General features: G+C 44.9%; 1 protein-coding gene across 1 annotated transcript in view; it reads right to left on the minus strand.

Moving 5' to 3' along the window:
* DEPTOR (DEP domain containing MTOR interacting protein) overlaps positions 1 to 22401 on the minus strand; it is a 194163-nt gene that overhangs the window by 170505 nt on the left and 1257 nt on the right. Inside the window, exon 2 of the mRNA XM_077493284.1 lies at positions 12712 to 12799. Within this exon, the coding sequence (XP_077349410.1) occupies positions 12712 to 12797 (86 nt within the window). The 5' untranslated portion in view covers positions 12798 to 12799. The remainder of the gene's footprint in view (positions 1 to 12711; positions 12800 to 22401) is intronic.

Below are 22401 nucleotides of genomic sequence, written 5' to 3' on the forward strand. Positions count from 1 at the left end.
CCTGCAGAGAGTGTAGCTCTCCCTGGTTCAGGCACATGCTTCCTCCAAGGAGGAAACACAATAACTGAAGCCATGGAGGAGGAGGAGGTGTTTTTAAAGTGGGCATGTGTTTCCTGATTGCAAGGTGGAGCTACACTCTCTCCGGGGTTGTCCTGAAAGGCGATTTGAGAAAAAAGGGATTTGGTTTTGGAGTTTTCGTGCATAAAACGGCCAAGTCCTCTCCAGATGTGACAGGTCAACTTTTCCCAAAAGAGCCATTCCTATAAACAATGCAGATGTGCACGTCCACATAGACTGCGCTCACTGTGACCAGGCCGTCCCCAGCACATCAGCTCCAAACCTTGGATTACCATCATCTGGAAATTTGACAAATCGCATTTAGAGAACACATTCTATCTGCCCAGGACTTCTGTGAGTCATCAAGTCATATCTGTACTGTACAGCCGTAGCCAAAAATTTTGAGAATGACACAAAATATTAATTTTCACAAAGTCTGCTGCCTCAATTTGCATATACTCCAGAATGTTATGAAGAGTGATCAGATGAACTGCAATATATTGCAAAGTCCCTCTTTGCCGTGAAAATTACCTTAATCCCATTAAAAAAAAAATCTCCACTGCATTTGTGAAGATGGCTTCAGGGCGCCCAAGAAAGTCCAGCAAGCGCCAGGACCGTCTCCCACAGTTGATTCATCGGTTGGGATCGGGGCACCACCAGTGCAGAGCTTGCTCAGGAATGGCAGCAGGTAGGTGTGAGTGTATCTGCAGGCACAGTGAGGTGAAGACTTTTGGAGGATGACCTGGTTTAATGAAGGGCAGCCAAGAAGCCACTTCTCTCCAGGGAAAACATCAGGGACCAGTGGCGTCACTATGGGGGGGGGCAGCCCACACCGGGTAACACTCGCCAGAGGAGTGACATGGGGCCGCCGCTACACAGTGAACTATATTGTGTGTACTTGCAGACCTGAAGCGAGGCGAGCAGGACGTGATTTTTATCGTGACTGCGACATTATGGTGGACAGATCAGACACTTTTGGCGCTATTTTGGGACCGTTCACATTTATACAGCGATCAGTGTGATTAAAAATGCATTGATTACTGTGTAAACGTGACTGGCAGTGGAAGGGTTAACCACTAGGGTGTGCTGTTGGGGGGGGTAGTGTCCTAAGGAGTGATTCTAACTGTGGGGGGGAGGGGCTATCCGTGACATGACACCGATCACCGCTCCCGATTTTAGGGAGCTGTGATCAGTGTCAGTGTCACTAGGCAGAATGGGGAAATGTTTTTTTACATCAGCATTTTCCCATACTTCCTCTCTGTGAGACGATCGCGGGTGTCCCTGCGGACATCGAGTCTGTGGGACCCGCGATCACACTCATTGAGTTTGCGGCGGGTGCGCACACCCACAAGCCGCTTCTTAAAGGGCAACGTACAGGTACGTTAATATGTCTGTACGTGCCCTTCTGCCAACCTATATCGACGTGAGCCGGTCGGCAAACGGTTAAAAAAACGGGACATTAGTCATAAAATTAGGCCCTACTAGATCACATCAGGCTGTCCCCTTTTGCAGGTATAGCTATGTAATACATTAAAAATTTGTGTTTAAAATCCAGTAATATACTGTCTCAGTCTGCGCATGCTCAGTTGTTCTCCATAGTTGGCATTTATTCAAAACTCAGAGCCTCTAGAGGCCAATCTGCTGATAGCCTAAAGATTTACTGCTGCTCAGGTGCTCTGGGCCTCAGAAGAATGGCAGCCTCCATCAAAAATTAATAGAAGCAATGCACCTTCAGGTTACCTGCACTGAGGCATAGACTTCTGTTATTACCTGTGGGTTTTGTAAGCTTTCAGAAAGTGCACCACACCTACAGGCTATAACAGAAGTAGGGATGAGCTCAGGCATGTTCCCATGGAACACGTGCAGAGCCCGCCAGGAAGTTGGCGCAGCACTGGGCTAATCACAGGCAGTGAGATATTGCCCGATCTCTGCAGCCGCACAGCGGTCTCACTACCTGTGATTAGCGCACCACTGCGCCGACTTCCTGGTGGGCTCTGCACGTGTTCCATGCAAACATGCCTGAGCTCATCCCTAAACAGAAGTATATGGCAAAGTGTAGCTAACCCAAAGGAAAGACACAGGTGCACTGCGCTGCATTAGTGCGAAAGGCCGCTTTCACACAATCAGTACAACTCAATAGGAACCTCCATTCACCTCTATGAAACGGCAGATGTAAACGGATTTGTGTCCTTTTACACCCGCCTACCTCCAATCTGATTCGCAAAAAAAAAAAAAAAACAGAAGGGGATCAATCACCTTCCCTGAGGGTGGATCTGAGGACCCATAGAGTAGAGTGGGCCGTGTCCGCTCTGCACGGACCTGTCATCCGCCTGATCTGCTCATTGTGGCCCGTGACCGGTTACCAAGTCGCTTAAGTGGCTCTCTCTCTTCAAAAGGTTGGGCACCCCTGCTCTACCATCTCTAAATGAGTTATATGGTTGGAGCCCCATTCTGGTGGTCTGGGACCATATTTTAGCCTCTCCTGGGTGGAAGTCCTTCCTGTACAGTCACTAAATGAGCTATATTGTTGGTGCCCCATTCTGGTGGCACAGGCTTCTCAAGAAAGCTTTAAACAAGCTGTGACGTAAGTGACAACATTTCCCTTTGCTTTTCATATGTTTTTTACTTCTTTTCTCTGTTATGGGTGTTTGCCATTTCCAAGATGGTGGCAGCAGTGCAAGTACACTCTGAGCATGAGATGCAGGAAGTGATGTGGCCTCTGTGACCAGTTTCCTGGCTAGAGCTTTTCCAGGATGGTGATCTGAGCATGCTCAGTCACTGATATCATCACTAATGGCAAATGTGAGTTTTAAATGGGTTTTATGGCATTTTTGGGCAACAAATGGTGGAGCTCTCTACTCATGCATGCTGGATGCTTATGTGGTCATTGTTTGCAGGTATGTTTTCCCTTTTCATGGCATTTACCTGGGCTCTTCCTATCTGCTTCTTAGGTGTTGCTCTAGGATCATTGTACTCCATATGGCATTTCCTATCTCCTTCTCAATGCTTGCTCTGGGATCACTGTGTTGGGCTCAGTTTCCACTAGTGCGACTTGTCACTGCAAAGTCACATGACAAGTCGTACTCCATGATTTACAATGAGTACCGCTCATATCTGTGTCCATAGACCTCAAGAATACACAGGCATTGCATCAAATTTGCTGCAAAATCGTGCAACTTTCAGGTCGCAATAGTGGAGACTTAGCCTTAGACCCCTTTCACACTGGGGTGCTTTGCAGGTGCTACAGTGCTAAAAATAGTGCCTGCAAAGCGCCCTGAAAGAGCCGCTGCTGTGTCTCCAATGTGAAAGCCCCGAGGGCGCTGGCAGGATGCCAAAAAAAAAAAGTCCTGCTAGCAGCATCTTTGGAGCGGTGAAGGGGCGGTGTGTATACCGCTCCTGCCCATTGATTTCAATGTAGCAGCACTTTGCAGGTGGTCTTAACCCTTTCTTGGCCGCTGGGTGGGTAAAAGCTTCCACTAGCGGCCGAATAGCCAGCAAAATTGACGGTAAAGCGCCGCTATAAATAGCAGCACTTTACCTCCGACGCCCCTACCGCCCCAGTGTGAAAGGGGCCTTATGCTGTTTTTCATTTCAGACTGCTGCTTTGCTCTGATTCTATGGTTAACGCTGCCCAGTCAGACCACCCATTGCTTTTAAAGTGGTTGTAAAGCCTTACAACCAACTCTTGACCTACAGGTAAGCCTAGATTAAGGCTTACGTGTAGGTCCAAGAAATATCTCCTAAACCTATACAGTTTACCCGAAGACAGCCACCGTAAACAGCAGCGCGCAGGTGCACTGGGAAGGCCGCAGATCGTGGCGATATGCTGCGAGTGTCAGCTCCCGTGCGCGTGAGTGACGTCATCGCGGCTCCGGCGAATCGCAGCGCCGGAGCCGCGAGACCCGGAAGTCTCTCCGGGATCCATGGCAGCGGCGAAGAGGAAGTCGGAGGACCGCTTCGGGGGACTTCGTTCTCAGGTAAGTTATTCATAATGAGCTAGTATGCTATGCATACTAGCTCATTATGCATTTGCCTTACAGGGTTTGCTTTAAAAAAAAAAAAAAAAAATGTGCCTTTATTTCCTCTTTAAGGTATAGAGATTAGGTAAATTGTGAAGATTGAGAAAGAGCGAGCCAATATCTATAGTCTTGTAAGGGCTACAAGATGGATGGAACCTTCTGAAGGTCAAGACAAGTCTTTATCCAAGAGCAGACATCCGGGCAATGTTGATTAAGGTCATCATCTCACCCCTCATTATCATTGCTCCCCGTTTACCAACATCACAAGTTACCAGCCCTAATAGTCGCTGCATTTGTGGTGGAAAATCTTTGCCTGCCAAGCTAGTATGTCAGATCTGCCTGGAGCCCTGCAAGGTCCTCAAGATGGAGGGAGCCTGCTAAAAGCCAGAACAGTCACCATTCAAGCGCAGACATCCAGGCAACATTGATGAATGTCATCATCTCACCTCTCATTATATTTGCTCCCCATTTACAAACACCACAGATTACCAGGCCTAATGGTAGCTGCATTTGTGGTGGAAAGTCATTGCTTGACAAGCTAGCATGTCAAGTCCACTTGGAGCAAAAAAAAGGGATGTCTGGAAAGTAGCCGCCTTGATTAAAGAATCGGCCAAGGCGTTGATGCAGGAAGTCTGTACTCCCCAGTCGGTGGCTAAATTGCCTAGCACTTCCAACCAGAGCCAGTAGGTGGTGTCCAAATTGGAAAGCTTCCCATGGGAAGGAAGCGTTAAAGGGGTGACAAGCTTTGAAGATTGCCCAATAGAGCCTATTTGCAAGAGCAGCTAAGCATGCAATTGCCTGGGGTGAAGTGGAGGAAACTCTCCCCAAGGTTAGAAAGTACTCATTCCCTTCACTGAACTGGAGGAGTTAATCCAAGAGGAATTGAAGGGGTCAGAGAAAAATGCTCGTATAAACAGGCTGTCAAAACTGTATACCCTGAAAAAGTCAACCTTCAGCAGTCTCCTCCGATGGTGGATGCATCATTAATGTAGCTGTCAAGACATGTTGCCTTGCTGTCACATTCAAGGAGGCTCTAGTCCAAAAATAAGATCTACATCTGAAGTGCTCCTACATACTGTAGCATCTGCAGGTGCTGGCACACCGGCAATAACCAGCCCATGTGCTGAGTGAGTCTAATGGGAGAGGTTTCATAATTGTCCACCAGCTGCTGCACCTGCAGGACTCTGAGGAAAGTGGCAGGGTCCGCATCTCTTTAGACGCAATTTCTTATTGGGAGTATCATATCAAAAATGACATTTTTGTTGCAGTGGATGCCAAAAATGTGACTTGTATCTTGGTGCAGACTTCATGGGAAAATCAGTGAGCCAGTCATACAAGCAGGAAATTATGTTTCTGTGTACAGAGCACCTCCAGATAGTCACGTTGCATTACATTTTACAGAAAATTACAGCCCTGCAGATTAAAACAAATAAATAAAAAATTGTCACATGATACCAGACAATGGATCCAATCTTTTTGGGAGTAGACAGGATACAGCCATCTCATGAGTGACCACTAGCAGGTCAGGGCCAATATCTTAAAAAAAAAAAATGTAAAACAAAAAAAAAAATGAAAAATTCAAAAAGGTCCAGCATACAGGTGGCAATTCCCAAGTAGATACAAGGAGGCAATTGAAGAACTGGAGAAGTACCTGATCGTCGTTATTGAAGCCTTAAAGATCCAACTTGTCTTGGGAGAACAGCGGAAGTCCTTTTTTAAGGGTGCACTAATCCAGGGGATGCCTGTGTGAAGCTTTGTACATACACCTGGATGGAAAATATTCAGGATCTGTGGGCCATGTCAGCTATATTGGTGTGGCACTGGAAGTTTAAGGGAGGTCCACCTTTCTGGTACAATAATTTTTACTGAAAAAGTATAACAACATGACAAACGTTCACCCATGCAGGGGCGTAATTCAACGAGCATAATGATAATATAACATTGATAGGTGGGAAGTCCACTTTTCAAATCTCTTCCAGGCTGCCAGAGATGATGGGAAAAAAAAAAAAATTCAGGTTTGTAGCTGGATTAAAAAAAAAAAAAAAAAAACAATCGTGAAGTTGAAGGGAAAAAATGAAACTCAACAAGCACAGGAAGGTGGAGTTGTGCAAGATGGAAAACCTCCAATCAATTACAGTATAATATTCATAAATCTGGGAGACTGGATGCTCTGTAGGTTTATCGGACACCTGCTTGTCCTAATTCATCCTCAATTCGTCTACCAGTTTCTGGGTCTCCCCTTCGGTCTGTACATCTGCCCCAGGGCATTCACAAAGGTCTTATGCCCCGTACACACGACCAGACTTTTTGACAGCAAAGGTCCGACGGAACGAGTCCGTTGGACAATTCGATCGTGTGTGGGCTCCATCGGACCTTTGCTTGCCAAAAATCCGGCAGACTTTAGAAATAGAACGTTTTAAATTTTTCCGCTGGACCGAGAAATCCGTTCGTGTGTATGCTAGTCCGACGGACAAATACCGACGCTAGGGCAGCTATTGGCTACTGGCTATGAAGTTCCTTATTCTAGTCCAGTCGTACGTCATCACGTTCAAATCCGTCAGACTTTTGGTGTGATTGTGTGTGGCCAAGTCCGTTCATTCTGAAAGTCCGTCGGAACTCCGCCGAAAGCCGTCGGAAAGACCGTCGGACCTAGTCCCTCAAAGTCCGGTCGTGTGTACGCGGCATTACTGTCTCCAATAGGAATGGGAACAATTCTGTAGATCTTCCACAAGGGAATATCAATCGTCTGATAGAGAAAGCAAAAAGTTGGTTTTGGGAGAAAAGAACAGTGCCAGAGTATCCTTGGTTTTTCGTAACTGACCAATTGTTTTTGGATGGTACATTAACACACCGAACCCCAGCTAGAAAGATTGTGGGACGCATTTCAACAAGCAGGCTGCTCAAAGTCATGGGTTGTTAAGCTTATGAGGCATAGCATTGAATGCTCTTGAACTTGAGTAGTGTTCAAAGCACTTCTGTCATTCACTCCTTTTTAGAAAGAGGAGCAAGATTTGTACTGTGCCTAGACAACAGTGGAAGGATAGAATTCTGAGGCAGCGTACACACGCGGGGACTGTTCGCCCAACTTTGTCCGCTGAACAGTGTTTCGGCAAACAGTCCGCTCGTGTGTGGGCTTTCAGCGGACAGTTTCAGCGAACAGTCCGCTGAACAAGGTTTTTCGGAATTTCCGAAAAACTGTCCGCTGAAACCTTGTTTCAGCGAACAGTTCCCTCGTGTGTAGGCTTGTTCGACAAACTAAGTTCCGCGCATGCTCAGAAAGGCTTTACACGCCGAAAGTTATAATGCAGTGTATAGGACGTCGTATTTTTCGTCCCGTCGTACGTGCCGTTCACGTCATCGCGCACGGTTTCAGCAAACTGTTCGTACGTCGTGTGTGGCCATGTCCGTCCATGCTAATTTTGAGCGGACTGTTTGCCTAAACTGTTTGACGGACAAAGTTGGGCGAACAGTCCCCGCGTGTGTACACGGCCTTAGGCTGTCAATGGAACTTCTTGCATCAATAGTTGAAAATATACCATTTTGGCTTAGGCTCCTCTAGTGTCTATCTCTCCTACACTTAAGCATTGAGTCACCACTGCCGCTTCCAGTCATGATGGATTTGCTCTCTCATGGACAGTTTTGCCCTCCAGCTCCAAGAGACTACTTTTTGATGGCATGGTTTCCTATAAGTCGCATTCAAATCTGTGCATTTTATGGAAAGGTCCAGGGATTTTTTTCTGGTTTTTGGTTCCATAGACTTCAATAGATCAAAAATGTGTATTGAAAAATGCAAAATGCACCTGGAATATGCAAACTACAACCTACATAGGTGTAAACCAGGCCTCGACCTCCTCTACTCCAACCATAAATTGTGTCCTAATCAGGGAACTAGGATTAAACAAGTTGTTTCCAGCTTTACAGTCACCATTGATTAATTTGTAGATAGCGATCAGGTCTTCCGTTAAGCACCTTCTCACTTAATCTTCCTGTGGAAAGATTTCCTCTCCATTTTCCAGTGACCACATCATGGATTCCCTCCCAATCCCCCTCCTGATGACAAGGTCACTGGGACAAATATTGAATGATCTCCTCCAGTAAGAACTAAGAAGGCTATAAAAAGCATAAGAGCTTCTAATCCTTCCCTACTCTATCCAAAATGTAAAAAAATAAAAAAATAAAAAAAAAAGTTTGGTCTGACGTTCTACTCTAAAACCTAGCTTTAAAAAAAAAAAAAAAGAGTGCAGAAGAGGTAAAATTTCAGCCATGTTTTGTTTTTGGACAAAGCCCTCAAGCACTTTCAAGGCCACCATCAATCAGAGCAACCATGCCTAGCTTGGGTTTGGTGACACATTCCTTCTCAGCAGATTTACAAGGCCAAACTGCATCTCACTGGCTGCCCTGAGTGACCATAAATTAAAGTTTAAAAACCTATTCAGTTTTACTAAAAGCGACTCGCTTGAATCTGCAGCCAGCAATCATTTTCTAGAACTACTGTACAATTTTTCTCTTGGCAGCGATATTTATCTTAGTGGCATAAGAAGTCTCATCACCCAGCTCCTGCAATTGACCTGCCCACAGTAAACGTGGAGACCGCAGATGGCCATCTTTGCGTTTCCCATAGCCAAGATGGAAACCGCAAATTAGTGATGCTCAAGGGTGCAAGAGAGCTAGAGATAAAGGGGAAGGGTGCACCTGTCACTCTGCTTCCTTCCAGGATGGAGGCCATGCTCAATGACCTGGTGGCTGTGGAGGCCCTGATAACTAATCTATCAAGTGGAGTCCACCCATGCCAGAGTCTGGTGGATTATTGGGATCTACCCATGGAAAACGCAGAGGATTCTTCCTCTATGTGATGTCAAATAACCTCAGATTTAGTGACTCATTGCCATATGGTATTTGGGTCCATATTTTTTGGTAAGCATACCCACATTATCTGTGGTGGTGGACATCGTCATGTTGGTGGTAGTCACTGTTTATGGATTGATAATCACGAATGGTCATTTATGAGGACTGTTGATATGTAGGGGTGCTCCTCAGTGGCTCCTGTTGGGACAATTTTACCCGATCAATAGGTTTCTGGGACTTGAACCAATCAACTCTCAATTTGTGCACTTTATATGTATTGCATTTGTGTATTCATATTTTAATTGAGTGCAATACTGGTTTATGACACAATATATGTCAATTGTGGTGCTAGCAGCTATCGTTATTCTATAAGCGTGGAGAGATTATATATATATATATATATATATATATATATATATATATATATATATATATATAAATTACACACACACACACACACACACACACACACACACACACACACACACACACACACACACAATGGTTTTATTTTTTGTACAAAGCCCTCAAGCATTTTCAAGGCCACCATCAATTAGAGCAACCCCGCCTAGCACTGGATACACCTTGCTTTTCAGCAGATTTCCAAGGCCAAACTGCATCAAACTGACCTTCTTAAGTGACCATGAATTAAAGGTTAAAAAAAGTGTTCAGTTTAACAAAAAAACAACTTGCTTGAATTGCAGCCAGCCAACGTTTTCTAGAACTACTGTACAATTTCTCTCTTGGCAGTGCTATTCATCCTACTGGCATAAGAATTCTCACCACCTTGCTCCTGCAATTATGTCATTACCTCTACTAGAAGCCTGCCTAGAGAATGAGGTCATATTACTGGTAACTTGTTCAATGGAATATGGCATCCCTAGCATTTCCTTCGGTTTACTGCACTGGCAGCTTAACTCTTTGTAAGATACTTGCATGGAATGCTGTATGTTAGTCTGAGTCTACAGTGGGATGGATCGTGTTCCATAAAAGGAAGACCAAACCTCTTGCGTGGCAAGTGCTTTAGAATGGCATGTTTTAATATTTACAGAACAGAAGCTAGTAAGATTATTTTTTTTAAAAATGGCTTGGAACTTTTTATTCTATGCGGTCTGCATCCAATTGGGGAAATTCTCCCTTTTTTTCCCCTGTCTCAGAGGTGGGAAGTGAAGGGAAAACCCCCTCTTATGGTTGTCAGGATATAGAAAGAGTGAATCTCCCCAGGAGTGGCATAGACCTCAGGGGGTGATAATTGTTTCCTATTCTATACAAAAAGTAACATTTTGATTTTAGATAAACTTTAACCATATCCCTGCAATGCACACCATATGGGCTCATCATGCACATGAGTGCAAAATATACTGCAGATTTTACATTATACTTAGTCTTGTTCAGATCCATAAACTATGTGTTATGCTATGGGCCCATGCTCACAGTTGCGCATAGCTCCATAATCTGCAACTACTTCCAGCTGCATGCTCAAAAAAAGAATAATCTGCATCCAAGGTCCTGCGCATGAAACATATTCAACGCTATATGCACAAAACATTTGTTCTAACGTTTTCAGTTTAGCGGAAATCTATGCTACTGGCCCTGAATACCAAGGAGGGAGGGGCCCATGTGCATGAGCCTTTGGCCATTATATCTACAAGAGCTTGTTGTACATCCGTCTTAAAACTCAAAAATGGCCATTATGGAGTTCACCCCTCCCTTTCCCTTTTGAGGCTCTATTATTCTAGGAAGGCTTTCCACACCATTTTGGAGTGTGTCTTTGTGAATTTGTGCTCCTCTAGCCAAAACTGCATTTGCGAGGTCAGGTACTGTTATTAGAAGAAAAGATCTGACTCACAATTGGTCTTCTAACTCATTCCAAAGGTGTTCGGTAGGGTTGAGGTCAGCGCTCTACGCAGACAACTCAAGTTCCTCCACACAAGTCTTCAAACCGTGTCTCTATAGAGCTGTCTCTGTACACAGGGGCACAGTCATGCTGGAACAGAAAACTGTTGGCCATAGTTGGAAATGCATACTTGAGTGCCTCCACAATAAACTCATGAAACAATGTCTCTATGGAACTGGATTTGAGTACTGCTGGAACTTTGAACACCGGTGCGCAGTCATGCTGGAACAGAGACTGTTGGTCAAGGTTGGAAGTGCAATTTTGAGTTTCTCCTCAGCTAACTCATCAAACCATGTCTCTATGGAACTGGCTTTGAGCACAAGGGTCTGTCGTGCTGGAACAGAAAACCTTTAGCCAAGGTTGGAAGTGCATACTTGAGCTCCTCCACACCAAACTCATCAAACCAGGTTTCTATGGAACTGGCTTTGAGTCCTGCTGGAACAGAAAACAATCGACAAAGGTTGTAAGAACATACTTCAGCACCTCCACATCGAACTCAAACTATGTCTCTATAGGTCTGGCTTTGAGCACAGATGCACAGGCATGCTGGAACAGAGACTGTTGGCCAAGATTGGAAGGGCAAATAGGTGCAAACTTCCAAAATCAAGTACTGATGTGGGAAGAGAAGATCTAGCTCACAATTGGTCTTCTAATCCCAAAGGTGTTCCGTAAAGTCGAGGTCAGCACTTAAGCAGGCCACTCAAATTCCTCCACAGCTAACTCATCAAGCCATGTCTCTATGGAGTTGGCTTAGAGCACAGCCATGCTCGAACAGAAAACTGTTGCCCAAGGTTGTAAGTGCATACTTGAGTTCCTTCACCTCAAACTCATCAAAACATGTCTCTATGGAGCTGGCGTGGAGCACAAGGGCACAGTCAAGATGGAATAGAAAACCGTAGGCCCAAGGTTGTAAGTGCATACTTGAGTTCCTCCATCTCAAACTCATCAAAACATGTCTCTATGGAGCTGGCTTGAAGCAAAGGTGCACAGCCATGCTGGAACAGAGACTGCTAGACAAGGTTGGAAGTGAAAACTTGAGTTCCTTCATAACTAACTCATCAAATCATGTCTCTATGGAGCTGGCCTTGGCCATAGGGACACATTCGTGCTGCAGCAGAAAACTGTTGGCCAATGTTGAAAGTACACACTTGAGCTCCTCCACACCAAACACATCAAACAATGTTTCTATTGAACTGTCTTTAAGCACAGATGCATATTTTAGAAAAGGGACTGTTGGCCAAGGTTGGAAGTACAATTTTGTGTTCCTCCACAGCTAACTCATCAAACCATGTCTCTATGGAGCTATCTTAAACTACAAGGGCACAATCATGCTGGAACAGAGACAGTTCATGGTTGGACGTGCAAACTTCCATCATCAGGTACTGATGTTTAAAGAGAAGATTTGGCTCAAAATCTGTCTTCTAATTCAACCCAATGGTGTTCAGTAGGGTCGAGGTTAATGCTCTGTGCAGGCCACTCAAGTTCCTCCACACCTAACTCTATGCCTCTATGGAGTTGGCTTTGATCACAGGGGCACGCTGGAACAGAAAACAGTTGCCCAAGGTTGGAAATAAATACTTGAGTTCCTCTATCCCAAACTCATCCTTCCCTAAACTGGGTCCACAAGGTTGAAAGTGAGCAATTGTGTAAAATGTCTTTGCATGATGTAGTATTAGCAATACCTTTCACTGGAAACACCTAGGCTCAATTTAAAGGACTGTCCACATTTGGTGTATTTTACTAAAGCAAGAGACAACTGCACTTGAAAAGAAAAAACATAGTTTGCCTTTTATCAGTCATGGGTTTTTCTTTACTACAATTGACCTCAAAATGTAACTGGGTATAAAAAATCAAAATCGGGTTAACAAGTCGATCGATTTTGTCAGCTCCCACCTTAGCTGGTCTCCGATGATGTCTATTTCCCCCTTCTGCTCCCGCTCCGTGGCGGTCTTCAGGACTGCTAGGCTGATCGAATCCATCTCTGCTGGGACAAACCAAACAGGAATTAAAAGAGCCATTGATGAGATGCCAGCAATACCCAGCATTCCAAACCCGTCTCTAGCCATTCATTCAAGGCTTATTTACCTACACGCGCACTCATTAACACAAAGCCCAATGGCTGCATTTAGCGCATACACTGCTGCTTTCTGTGTCACTCATTTACTACTAAACCCTCTAAAGCGCTCATACACGGCAATCTTTGTTCATTCATTAACATGCGAGCCAAAATACTCTATGCAGGGAACTTTAAGGGGAAGGCCAACCAAGAAAGAAGAACTGATGGATGCAGTTGTGATGCCCACAACCTGCAAAAGCTTTTTTGTTTAAAGCAATCAAATCCTCCTGTGTGGCTTTAAAGCAAATTGAACTCTGACCTTCCCTTCAGTTGTATACAGGGTGGATAAAAATCAATGGCTAAAAAAAAAAAAAATTTTTTATTTCTTTTTATCAAATTTATTTCAATAAAATGCGTTTGGAGTAAAAATCTATTTAAGATACAATAATGTATTTTATTCAGCATGAAATGGAGCACAGTTATGTAGCACTGTATATTCTGCAATAATTAAATTTTTTTGTAAACTCATTCAATGAATCCAAGCTCTGCAAGCTGAGATGGCATCAATGCAGTGCATGCTTTCACACAATTTCGCATTAACCATGAGATAGAACAAAGTTCAGGAATATTCCTTTATCCCATTGTTTTGCAAATCTATGTACACTACAAACTGTATGATTTAAATCAGTTTCACTAACCTGACAGCTTATTATTCTGAATAGGAAACTTTCATTTGGTTTGCAAATAATAAACATTCTAACTACCAGCAAGAATGAGTCCTTACATTTTAAAGAACACCTGTCATTTCAAATCCATCATGGCAGCACCTGTTAGAGGGCATCCACTCACCTGCTGCCGCCACGTCCCTCACCTTGTTGTGTCACTGCCGCATCACCAGTGAATGTGACTGTTGGTGAGACAACAGTTGGTCAGAGGAGGAGCCACAGCGGGACAGAGATGACAGTTGCTATTTAATCACTTCCCGCCCAAGGGCGTAATATGACGTCCTGGACATTCAGTGGGAATATCTGAATGAAGGGTGCAGCTACAGGCATAATTCAGATATCCTTGTTTTCAGGCGGCGATTCTGTATACCATAAGAATGATCATAGCGCTTGATCATTCTTACAGGCGACGGGAGGGGACACCCCCCCCCACCTCCCCTTCCTCTGACATGCTCTGGTGCTTCTGCCGTGCCATTGGGGACCAGGAGAAAGAATCGTCCGCCGCTGGATGATGAGCATAGAGCCGTCTGGTGACCAGATGGTCACCGGTCATCTCTATGACCGTCAGGGGCCCGGGCGACATTATGACATCACGTCCAGGCCGCGGATGTAAACGAAGCCATGGCTGGTAAGCATGAGAAATCGTGGATTTTTTTTTTTTCTATCTCTTGCTTTCCAGCCTGGAGGAGAGATGTGGGGTCTTATTGACCCCGCATCTCTCCATAAAGAGGACCTGTCACGAATGATTCCTATTACAAGGGATGTTTACATCCCTTGTAATAGGAATAAAAGTCATCAAAAAAAAAAATGTTATAAAAGAAGAATAAAAAAAAATAAAAGTAAAAAAAAATAAACGAAAATAATTTAAAAAGCCCTTATCCCCGGTAGCTCACGCTCACAAGCGAAAACATATGTAAACGCCGTTCAAACCACACATTTGAGGTATCGCCATGTGCGCTAGAGTACAAGCAACAATTCTAGCACTAGACCTCCTCTGTAACTCTAAACATGTAACCTGTAAAAAAATTGAAAGCGTTGCCTATGGAGATTTTTGGAGATTTTTAAGTACTGAAGTTTGGCATTGTTCCATGAGTGTGTGCAAGCGTGGCATGATGGGTATCTATTTACTTGGCGTAACATCATCTCTTTCACTGTGTGTATGTATATATTATAAAAATAAATCGTCTTTACTTTACTCTCTTTTATTGTTTTGTTTTTTTTTCCACAAAAAACACATTTACAAAATTATTGTGCAAATATCGTGCGAGATAAAAAGTTGCAATGACAGCAATTTTATTCCTTAGGGTGTCTGTTTACAAAAAAAAAAAAATTATATTTATATATATATATATATATATATATATATATATATATATTATAATGTTTGGGGGTTTTGAGTAGTTTTTCTAGCAAGAAAATTATGATTTTTACTAGGGCTGTTACTGATTAAAATTTTCGTGTTCGATTTAATCTATTTTTTTAATCGATTTAATCTACTCATTTCGATTAATTATAACACACATACAGATCCAACTACTTTTAGCTGATCTCCTTGCATTACAACTCAGCATTAGTCAGTGGTAAATGTGGTATACACTATATACAATCACCCGACACTAGTTTGTTTCTACAATCCATGACTTAGCTTCACAGTTCACACAAATACATTTTAAATTCAAACTGTAGCACTGGCGTAAGTAATTTTTTTTTTTTCCCACAGTAGCGTGACAATCCCTCCACCTCCGGTCTAACTAATCTCACCTTATGGCATGGACCCCTGTGCAAACAGGTGGTCATGCAAGTGGGTATCAAAAGGGTTAACACAGATCATAAACTTCTCTCACGTCTCCTTAGATCTCAGCAAGAACGCCAGGTCATGGGTAGAAAGAAAAGATCTAAGTGCTCACCGCTTAAAGTGGTTGTATGGTCAATTTTTTAACTTTTACCTACAGGAAAGCCTATAATAAGGCTTACCTGTAGGTAAAAAAAATATCTCCTAAACCTGTACGGTTTAGGAGATATTCCCCCAGCGGTATGCGCCGCTGACTGCAGCGGCGCATGCGCACAAGGACTGAAATCGCGCGCGGGAGTGATGATATCGCGGCTCCGGCCACTCACAGCGCCGGAGCCGCGATACCCGGAAGAGACGCCGAGGGAGCATGTCAGCTCCCTCGGCGTGGATCGGGCCAGATGTCGGGGCCTCGTTCTAAGGTAAGTATTTCATAATGAGCTAGTATGCGGTGCATACTAGCTCATTATACCTTTTGCTTTGCAGGTTTAAAAAAAAAAAAAAAATTTGCGGGTTTACTACCGCTTTAAGTGTAAGATTTCATTTTTGTGTTCAAACACAATCTACTCACATAAACATGATAAAAACACAGCATGTAAAGCCAACTATCGTGTTAGTTCCGTAGGGCAGCAGCGGGTGACGTTATGCGTAGCTCCTCCACTGTACGCGTTACGTTCAATCAGAACTTTAACGTCACTGGACTCCTCCCCCTTTACCTTCGTTAGCAGACGAAGGCACTTGGGGAAGGGGGGAGGAGTCCAGTGACAGCGATGTCCGTGATGTCACCGAATCTCCGACGGAACTCCCTGAAGACCCGGAAGCCGGCGGAGAGGTGAGTACCGATCCAAAAAATTAATCGATTAATCAAGGAATTAATCTTTAATTTCCACAGCCCTAGAGGAGTGCCAGAATAGGCCCGGTATGGAAGGGGTTAAAAATGATGATGATTTAAATCAATACTTTTTACTAGTGATTTAAATCGACTTGATTTAAATCAAATCCACCCTGGTCTAGGAATAGTGATCCATCGGTAGAAATAGTACCTCATTATTGGGAGGAATAGTGACCCATCGTGTGTGTCAAATAGAGGAATTCTGCCCCACTGTTGGTGTCACTGTTAGGAATAGTACCCCAGGGCCTGAATAAAGGCTAGCAAAGGGCACCCAGGGGCTGCAGTTTGGACACCACTGGTAGAGCAACCCAGAGGGTCCCAGCAGGTCCTTTGCAATTATTTGTCTTGGGGAATCCCGGTGAAAACAAACTCACTGGGGGTCAGTAGGAATAATGGTAGGTAATGGTTAGCCTTACAAATGGGTAAAAAGTTCTTTGGTGTCATGCAGCTGGCTTTACCAAGTGCCATCAAAAGAGGTCAATTAGCCCCTGCTCAAGGAACCCTGGAGTTCCACAGATCCCTGGTTACGAATAGCTGGCATAGAGGAACATGTGACAAATCTGGGCTAATTAGTTGTCACTGTTGGGTTCCTCCCGTAGATCTGCTCTCTGTACAGTCTATGTACAGCACAGTAGTGATGTTTCCACTTTTACAAAGGTAATATCTGGGTTTGTAAAGGCATTTGGTGCACACAAGCTGGATTTATATCCTTAGTTATGATTATGAAATACACTATATTACCATAAGTATTGGGACGCCTGCCTTTACACGCACATGAACGTTAATGGCATCCCAGTCTTAGTCTGTAGGGTTCAATATTGAGTCGGCCCACCCATTTCAGCGATAACAGCTTCATCTCTTCTAAGAAGGCCGTCCACAAGGTTTAGGAGTGTGTCTATGGGATGTTTGACCATTTTTCCAGAAGCGCATTGGTGAGGTCTGGCACTGATGTTGAGGGAGAAGGCCTGGCTCGCAGTCTCCAATCTAATTCATCCCAAAGGTGTTCTATCAGGCGTTCTATCAACTTTCTGGGAATCGTTTGGGGATGGCCCCTTCCTGTTCCAACATGGCTGTGCGCCAGTGCACAAAGCAAGGTAAACTCAAAATAACTCACACAGCCATTAATGCATACCTCCCAACATTTTGAGATGGGAATGAGGGACACCTACTTGCAAATGTATGCAGGCATAGGACACACACCCTTAACCACTTGCTGACCAGCGTGCGCCGATGTACGTCGGCAGAATGGCACAGACAGGCAAATGGGCGTACGGGTATGTCCCTTTAAATTTACCACCGTGCGCCGGGAGGGACTTCTGCGAGTCCGATCACAGGTCCCACGGACTCAATCGCCATGGGGATTCCCACAATCGTCTCACAGTGAGGAAGAACGGGGAGATGCTAATGTAAACAAACATCTCCCCATTTTGCCTAGTGACAGTGTCACTCACCTCTGCTCCCTGTGATCGGAGCAGAGATCAGTGACCTGTCTTGCATAGCCACGCTCCCCACAGTTAGAAACACTCCCCAGGGATCACTTAACCCCTACACTGCCACCTAGTGGTTAACCCCTTCACTGCCAGTGTCATTTACACAGGAATCGGTGCATTTGTATAGCACCGATTGCTCTATAAATGACAGTGGTCCCAAAAGTGTGTCAAAAATGTCCGATGTGTCCGTCATAATGATGTCACGAGTCTCCGGCCAGTCACAGAGCCGGAGTTTGCGGCCCCTTAAGGAAGAGGGGTGAAGAATGGACGCTCGCTACTAGCGAGGAATAGTAGCCCATTATGCTTTACCTTTGCAGGGCAACAAAGAGGAAGTAACACCCATCAGGGTGAAACAATCACAGCCGATCACGTGGGTAAATAGCCGGCCAATGGGTGTTTACCAGTGTCGGTGACGAGCAGTGTTCCCAGGAACACGCCGCCACCGACTTGCACACGCAGCACACTCGCGACCGCGTGCACGCCCCGTGCACAATGGGGGTGTAACCAACTGTGATCGGTCGTGACGTCATCATGGCCGATCACGTGGTAAACAGCCATACCCAATGGCTGTTAACCCCCCTCAGTGGCGAGTGGTGTCTCCGTGACACGCCACCACCAAAGGAACAGGGATGCGCGAGCATGATCGCGTGCATTCCCTGTTTAAATGAGAGGACGTTATATGACGCCCTCCCCCCACAAGAGCTGTGCCACCTGGCCGTCATTTGACGGCCGGCGGACGGAAAGTGGTTAAAGGATAACTAAAAGGTTGTGTTTTTTTTTTATTTTTATTTTTTTTATGCTTACCTCCTCTGTGCAGTTGGTTTTACACAGAGTGGCGCCGGTCCTCCTCTTCTGGGGTCCGTCAGCGGCACTCCTGGCTCCTCCTCTTCTCGAGTGCCCCATTGGAGAGCCGCTCTCCCTCGGGGCACTCGTGCGGGCGCACTCCTGTGTCCTGCTGTTGCGTCTTTTGACACAGACCGCAGGACTCGGCCCCACGTCACTGTATTTGATTGGCAGCAGCGGGAGCCAATGGCTGCACTGCTATCAGTCTATCCAATCAGGAGCTGGTGTGCTCAATGCTGGAAAGACCGGGCTCAGGTAAGTAAAAGCGGGGCTCTGGGGGGCTGCTGCATCACAGGTTTTTCATCCGAATGCATTAAGGCGGGGGTCTCCAAGCTTTTCAAAGGGCCAGTTTATAGTCCTTCAGACTTTAGGAGGGCCAAATTGTGGCCAGCGTGGGCAGAAAGTGTCCCGGGCTGGGCATCAGTAAGAATAAATATGGCCCCTATTAGTAGGAGGAATAGTATCCAATCATAGTTATCGGTGGAAGAAATGGTGCCCCACTGTTGGTGTCAGTGAGAGGAATAGTGCCCCAGGGGCTGGAAAAAGACTAGCAAAGGGCCACATCTGGCCCTCGGGCCACAGTTTGGGGAGCCCTGCATTACGGTTAAAAACCATGAGGGTTTACAACTCCTTTAATGGCTGTGTTGAGTTATTTTGAGGGGACAGCAAATTTACACTGTTATACAAGCTGTACACTCACTACTTTACATTGTAGCAAAGTGTAATTTCTTCAGTGTTGTTACATGAAAAGATAGAATAAAATATTTACAAAAATGGGAGGGGTGTCAGATACTGTATGTGAACCCGGTCTCACATCTCGGCAGGTGGGGGAAACTTGCGAGCGATCCCAAACTGCAGAGAAATGCACTGCACTCTAGCAGATGCGTGGGAGTTCCATTAAATCTTACTGGGACCCCCAAGCATCGTCAACAGGCTGTCAAATCCGTGAGAAATGCGTGAAAAGAAGTCCCCGGTGCTTTTAAAAAACGAAAAATGATGCATCCCCAAACCACAAGGCCAACATGTGGTGGTGCACCCCACACAGCAGGAATTACGCGATTTTGCGTGCGTTCCCAACGCACATTGATCTGAATCAAGCTTTAGCCCTCATTCACACTGAATGCGACTTTCAAATTGTGCTACTTCACTTGAATTAGCATGATTTCAAAGCCACAGGCCAGTGCGATTTCTGATGCAACTTCCCTGACATCTGTGCAACTTTTTGCACAGTTGTCTATGCAAGTCGCACCAGAAATCCCCCCCCCCCCCCCCCCAAAAAAAAAGTGCAGGAACCTTTTTTGTGGAGTTGGGCTCGGTTCACACATATGCGATGCGGGAACCAGTACGATTCCTGTGCCTGTTCGGCATTGCATATGATTCGCAGTTCACACTGCCCTCTCCGAACCGCTGTGGGTGTCAATAGAAAGTTAAAGTGGTTGTAAACCCTTTTCTTACTTTTATCTATAGGTAAACCTAGAATAAGGCTTGCCTATAGGTAGTGGAAATATCTTCTAAACGTGCGCCGTTTACGAGATATTTCACTTGTAGTGCGCTGATGTCGTCATCGGCACATGAGCTGTGAGGAAACGAACCACGCGCCGTTTCTTGCTCCCGTGTGCATGCGCGGGAACGACGTCATGCTACTTATGGACACTCACAGAGCCGGAGTCTGCGGCTCCGGAAGGACGCGGGCTTCGTTTGCAGGTAAGTATCATATAATGGGCTAGTATGAGATGAAAACTAGGCCATTATGCTTTTAATTTGCAGGCCTTGCGGGGAGCAAAAGAGGAAGTAAAACCCATCGGGGTTTACTTCCTCTTTAACCACTTCAGCCCCGGAAGGATTCACCCCCTTCCTGACCAGAGTGTTTTTAGCGATTCGGCACTGCGTCGTTTTAACTGACAATTGCGTGGTTGTGCGACGTGGCTCCCAAACAAAATTGTCTTTTTTTTTCCCCCACAAATGGAGCTTTCTTTTGGTGGTATTTGATCACCCCTGCGGTTTTTATTTTTTGCGCTATAAACAAAAAAAGTGCCAATTTAAAACAAAAAAAAACATTATTCTTTACTTTTTGATATAATAAATATGCCACAAAAAAAAAAAAAAAAAAAAAAAAAAAAAATATATATATATATATATATATATATATATATATATATATATATATATATATATATATATATATATATATATATATATATATATATATTTTCCCTCAGTTTAGGCCGATACGTATTCTTCTACATATTTTTGGTAAAAAAAAAAAATCGCAATAAGCGTTTATTGATTAATTGCTGCGAAAGTTATAGCGTCTACAAAATAGGGGATAGTTTTATGACATTTTTATTATTATTATTTTTTCTAGTAATGGTGGCGATCAGTGATATTTATCGTGACTGTGAATAAAAATGGCGGACGCGTCGGACAATTTTGACACATTTTTGGGACCATTGGCATTAATACAGCGATCAGTACTATAAAATTGCATTGCTTACTGTATAAATGTAACTGGCAGTGAGGGGGTTATCCACGGGGGGGGAGGGGGCGGGGAGTGTTTAAGTGTATCCTAGGGGCGTGTTTCTAACTGTCTGGGGGATGGGTTGTGTGTGACATCACACTGATCACTGCTCCCGATGACAGGGAGCAGACGATCAGTGTCCTGTCATTAGGCAGAACGGGGAGATGATGTTTACATCGGCATCTCCCCGTTCTTGAGCTCTGCTATCGAGTCCACGGGACCCGCTGGCACGGTCACGGAGCTCGCAGCAGGTGCGCGCTGCCACGGTGGGAAATTCAAAGCAACGTACGGGTACGATACTTTGCCCAGCTGTGCCATTCTGCCAACGTATAAGTACAGGAAGCGGTCCGGAATCGGTTAAAGGGGTTTTAAACTGTCAAGGTTTTTCACCTTAATGCATTCTATTCATTAAGGTGGAAAACCTCCTGTGATGCAGCTGCCCCCAGAGCCCCCCCCCCCTTTTACTTACCTGAACCCGGTCTTTCCAGTGATGGGGAGGAGCACAACAGCTCCAGCTGGTGTCTCGGGTCCTGTTTGGATAGATAGCAGTGCAGCCATTGGCTCCCACTGCTGTCAATCAAAGCCAATGATGCAGGAGCTGAGTCCTGCTCTCTGTGTCAATAGACGCAGCAGCAGGACATGGGAGCATGCCCACACGAGTGCCTCCAGGGAGAGCTGCTCTCCAACAGGGCACTCGAGAGGAGGAGGAGCCAGGAGCGCTGCTGAAGGACCCCAGAAGAGGAGGATTGAGGCCCCTCTATGCAAAACCAACTGCACAGAGGAGGTAAGTATAACATGTTTATATTTTTTTTGTTAAACGAACCTTTATGCCCTGTACACATGGTCGGACAAACGGATGGATTTTGGCCCGAACTTGTCTTGCATACACACGGTTGCACAAAATTGTCAGAAAAATACGTAGAACACGTACGAGGGGACTATAAAGAGGCCAGTAGCCAATAGCTTTCGTCTCGCAATTTATTCTGAAAATCCGTGGCACTTTGTCCGTCGGAATTGTCTACACACGATCGGAATCATTTAGATCGGATTTTGTTGCCGGAAAATTTTAGATCCAGATCTCAAACTTTGTGTGTTCGGAAATTCGGACGGAAAAAGTCAGATGGAGCCCACACACGATCAGATTTTCCAACAAGATCCAATCGCACATTTTCTGTCAAAGTCCAACTGTGGGCATAAGATATCCTTTAACGACATTCCCAAATCGCAGGTTCGCAGATCACAGTGTGAACTGTCAAATGGTACAGGAATC

The sequence above is a fragment of the Lithobates pipiens genome, unplaced genomic scaffold (genome assembly GCF_037356315.1).
Source record: "Lithobates pipiens isolate NorthernLeopardFrog02 unplaced genomic scaffold, aLitPip1_a1.2 Scaffold_19, whole genome shotgun sequence".
In the NCBI taxonomy this organism is placed as follows: Eukaryota; Metazoa; Chordata; class Amphibia; order Anura; family Ranidae; genus Lithobates; species Lithobates pipiens.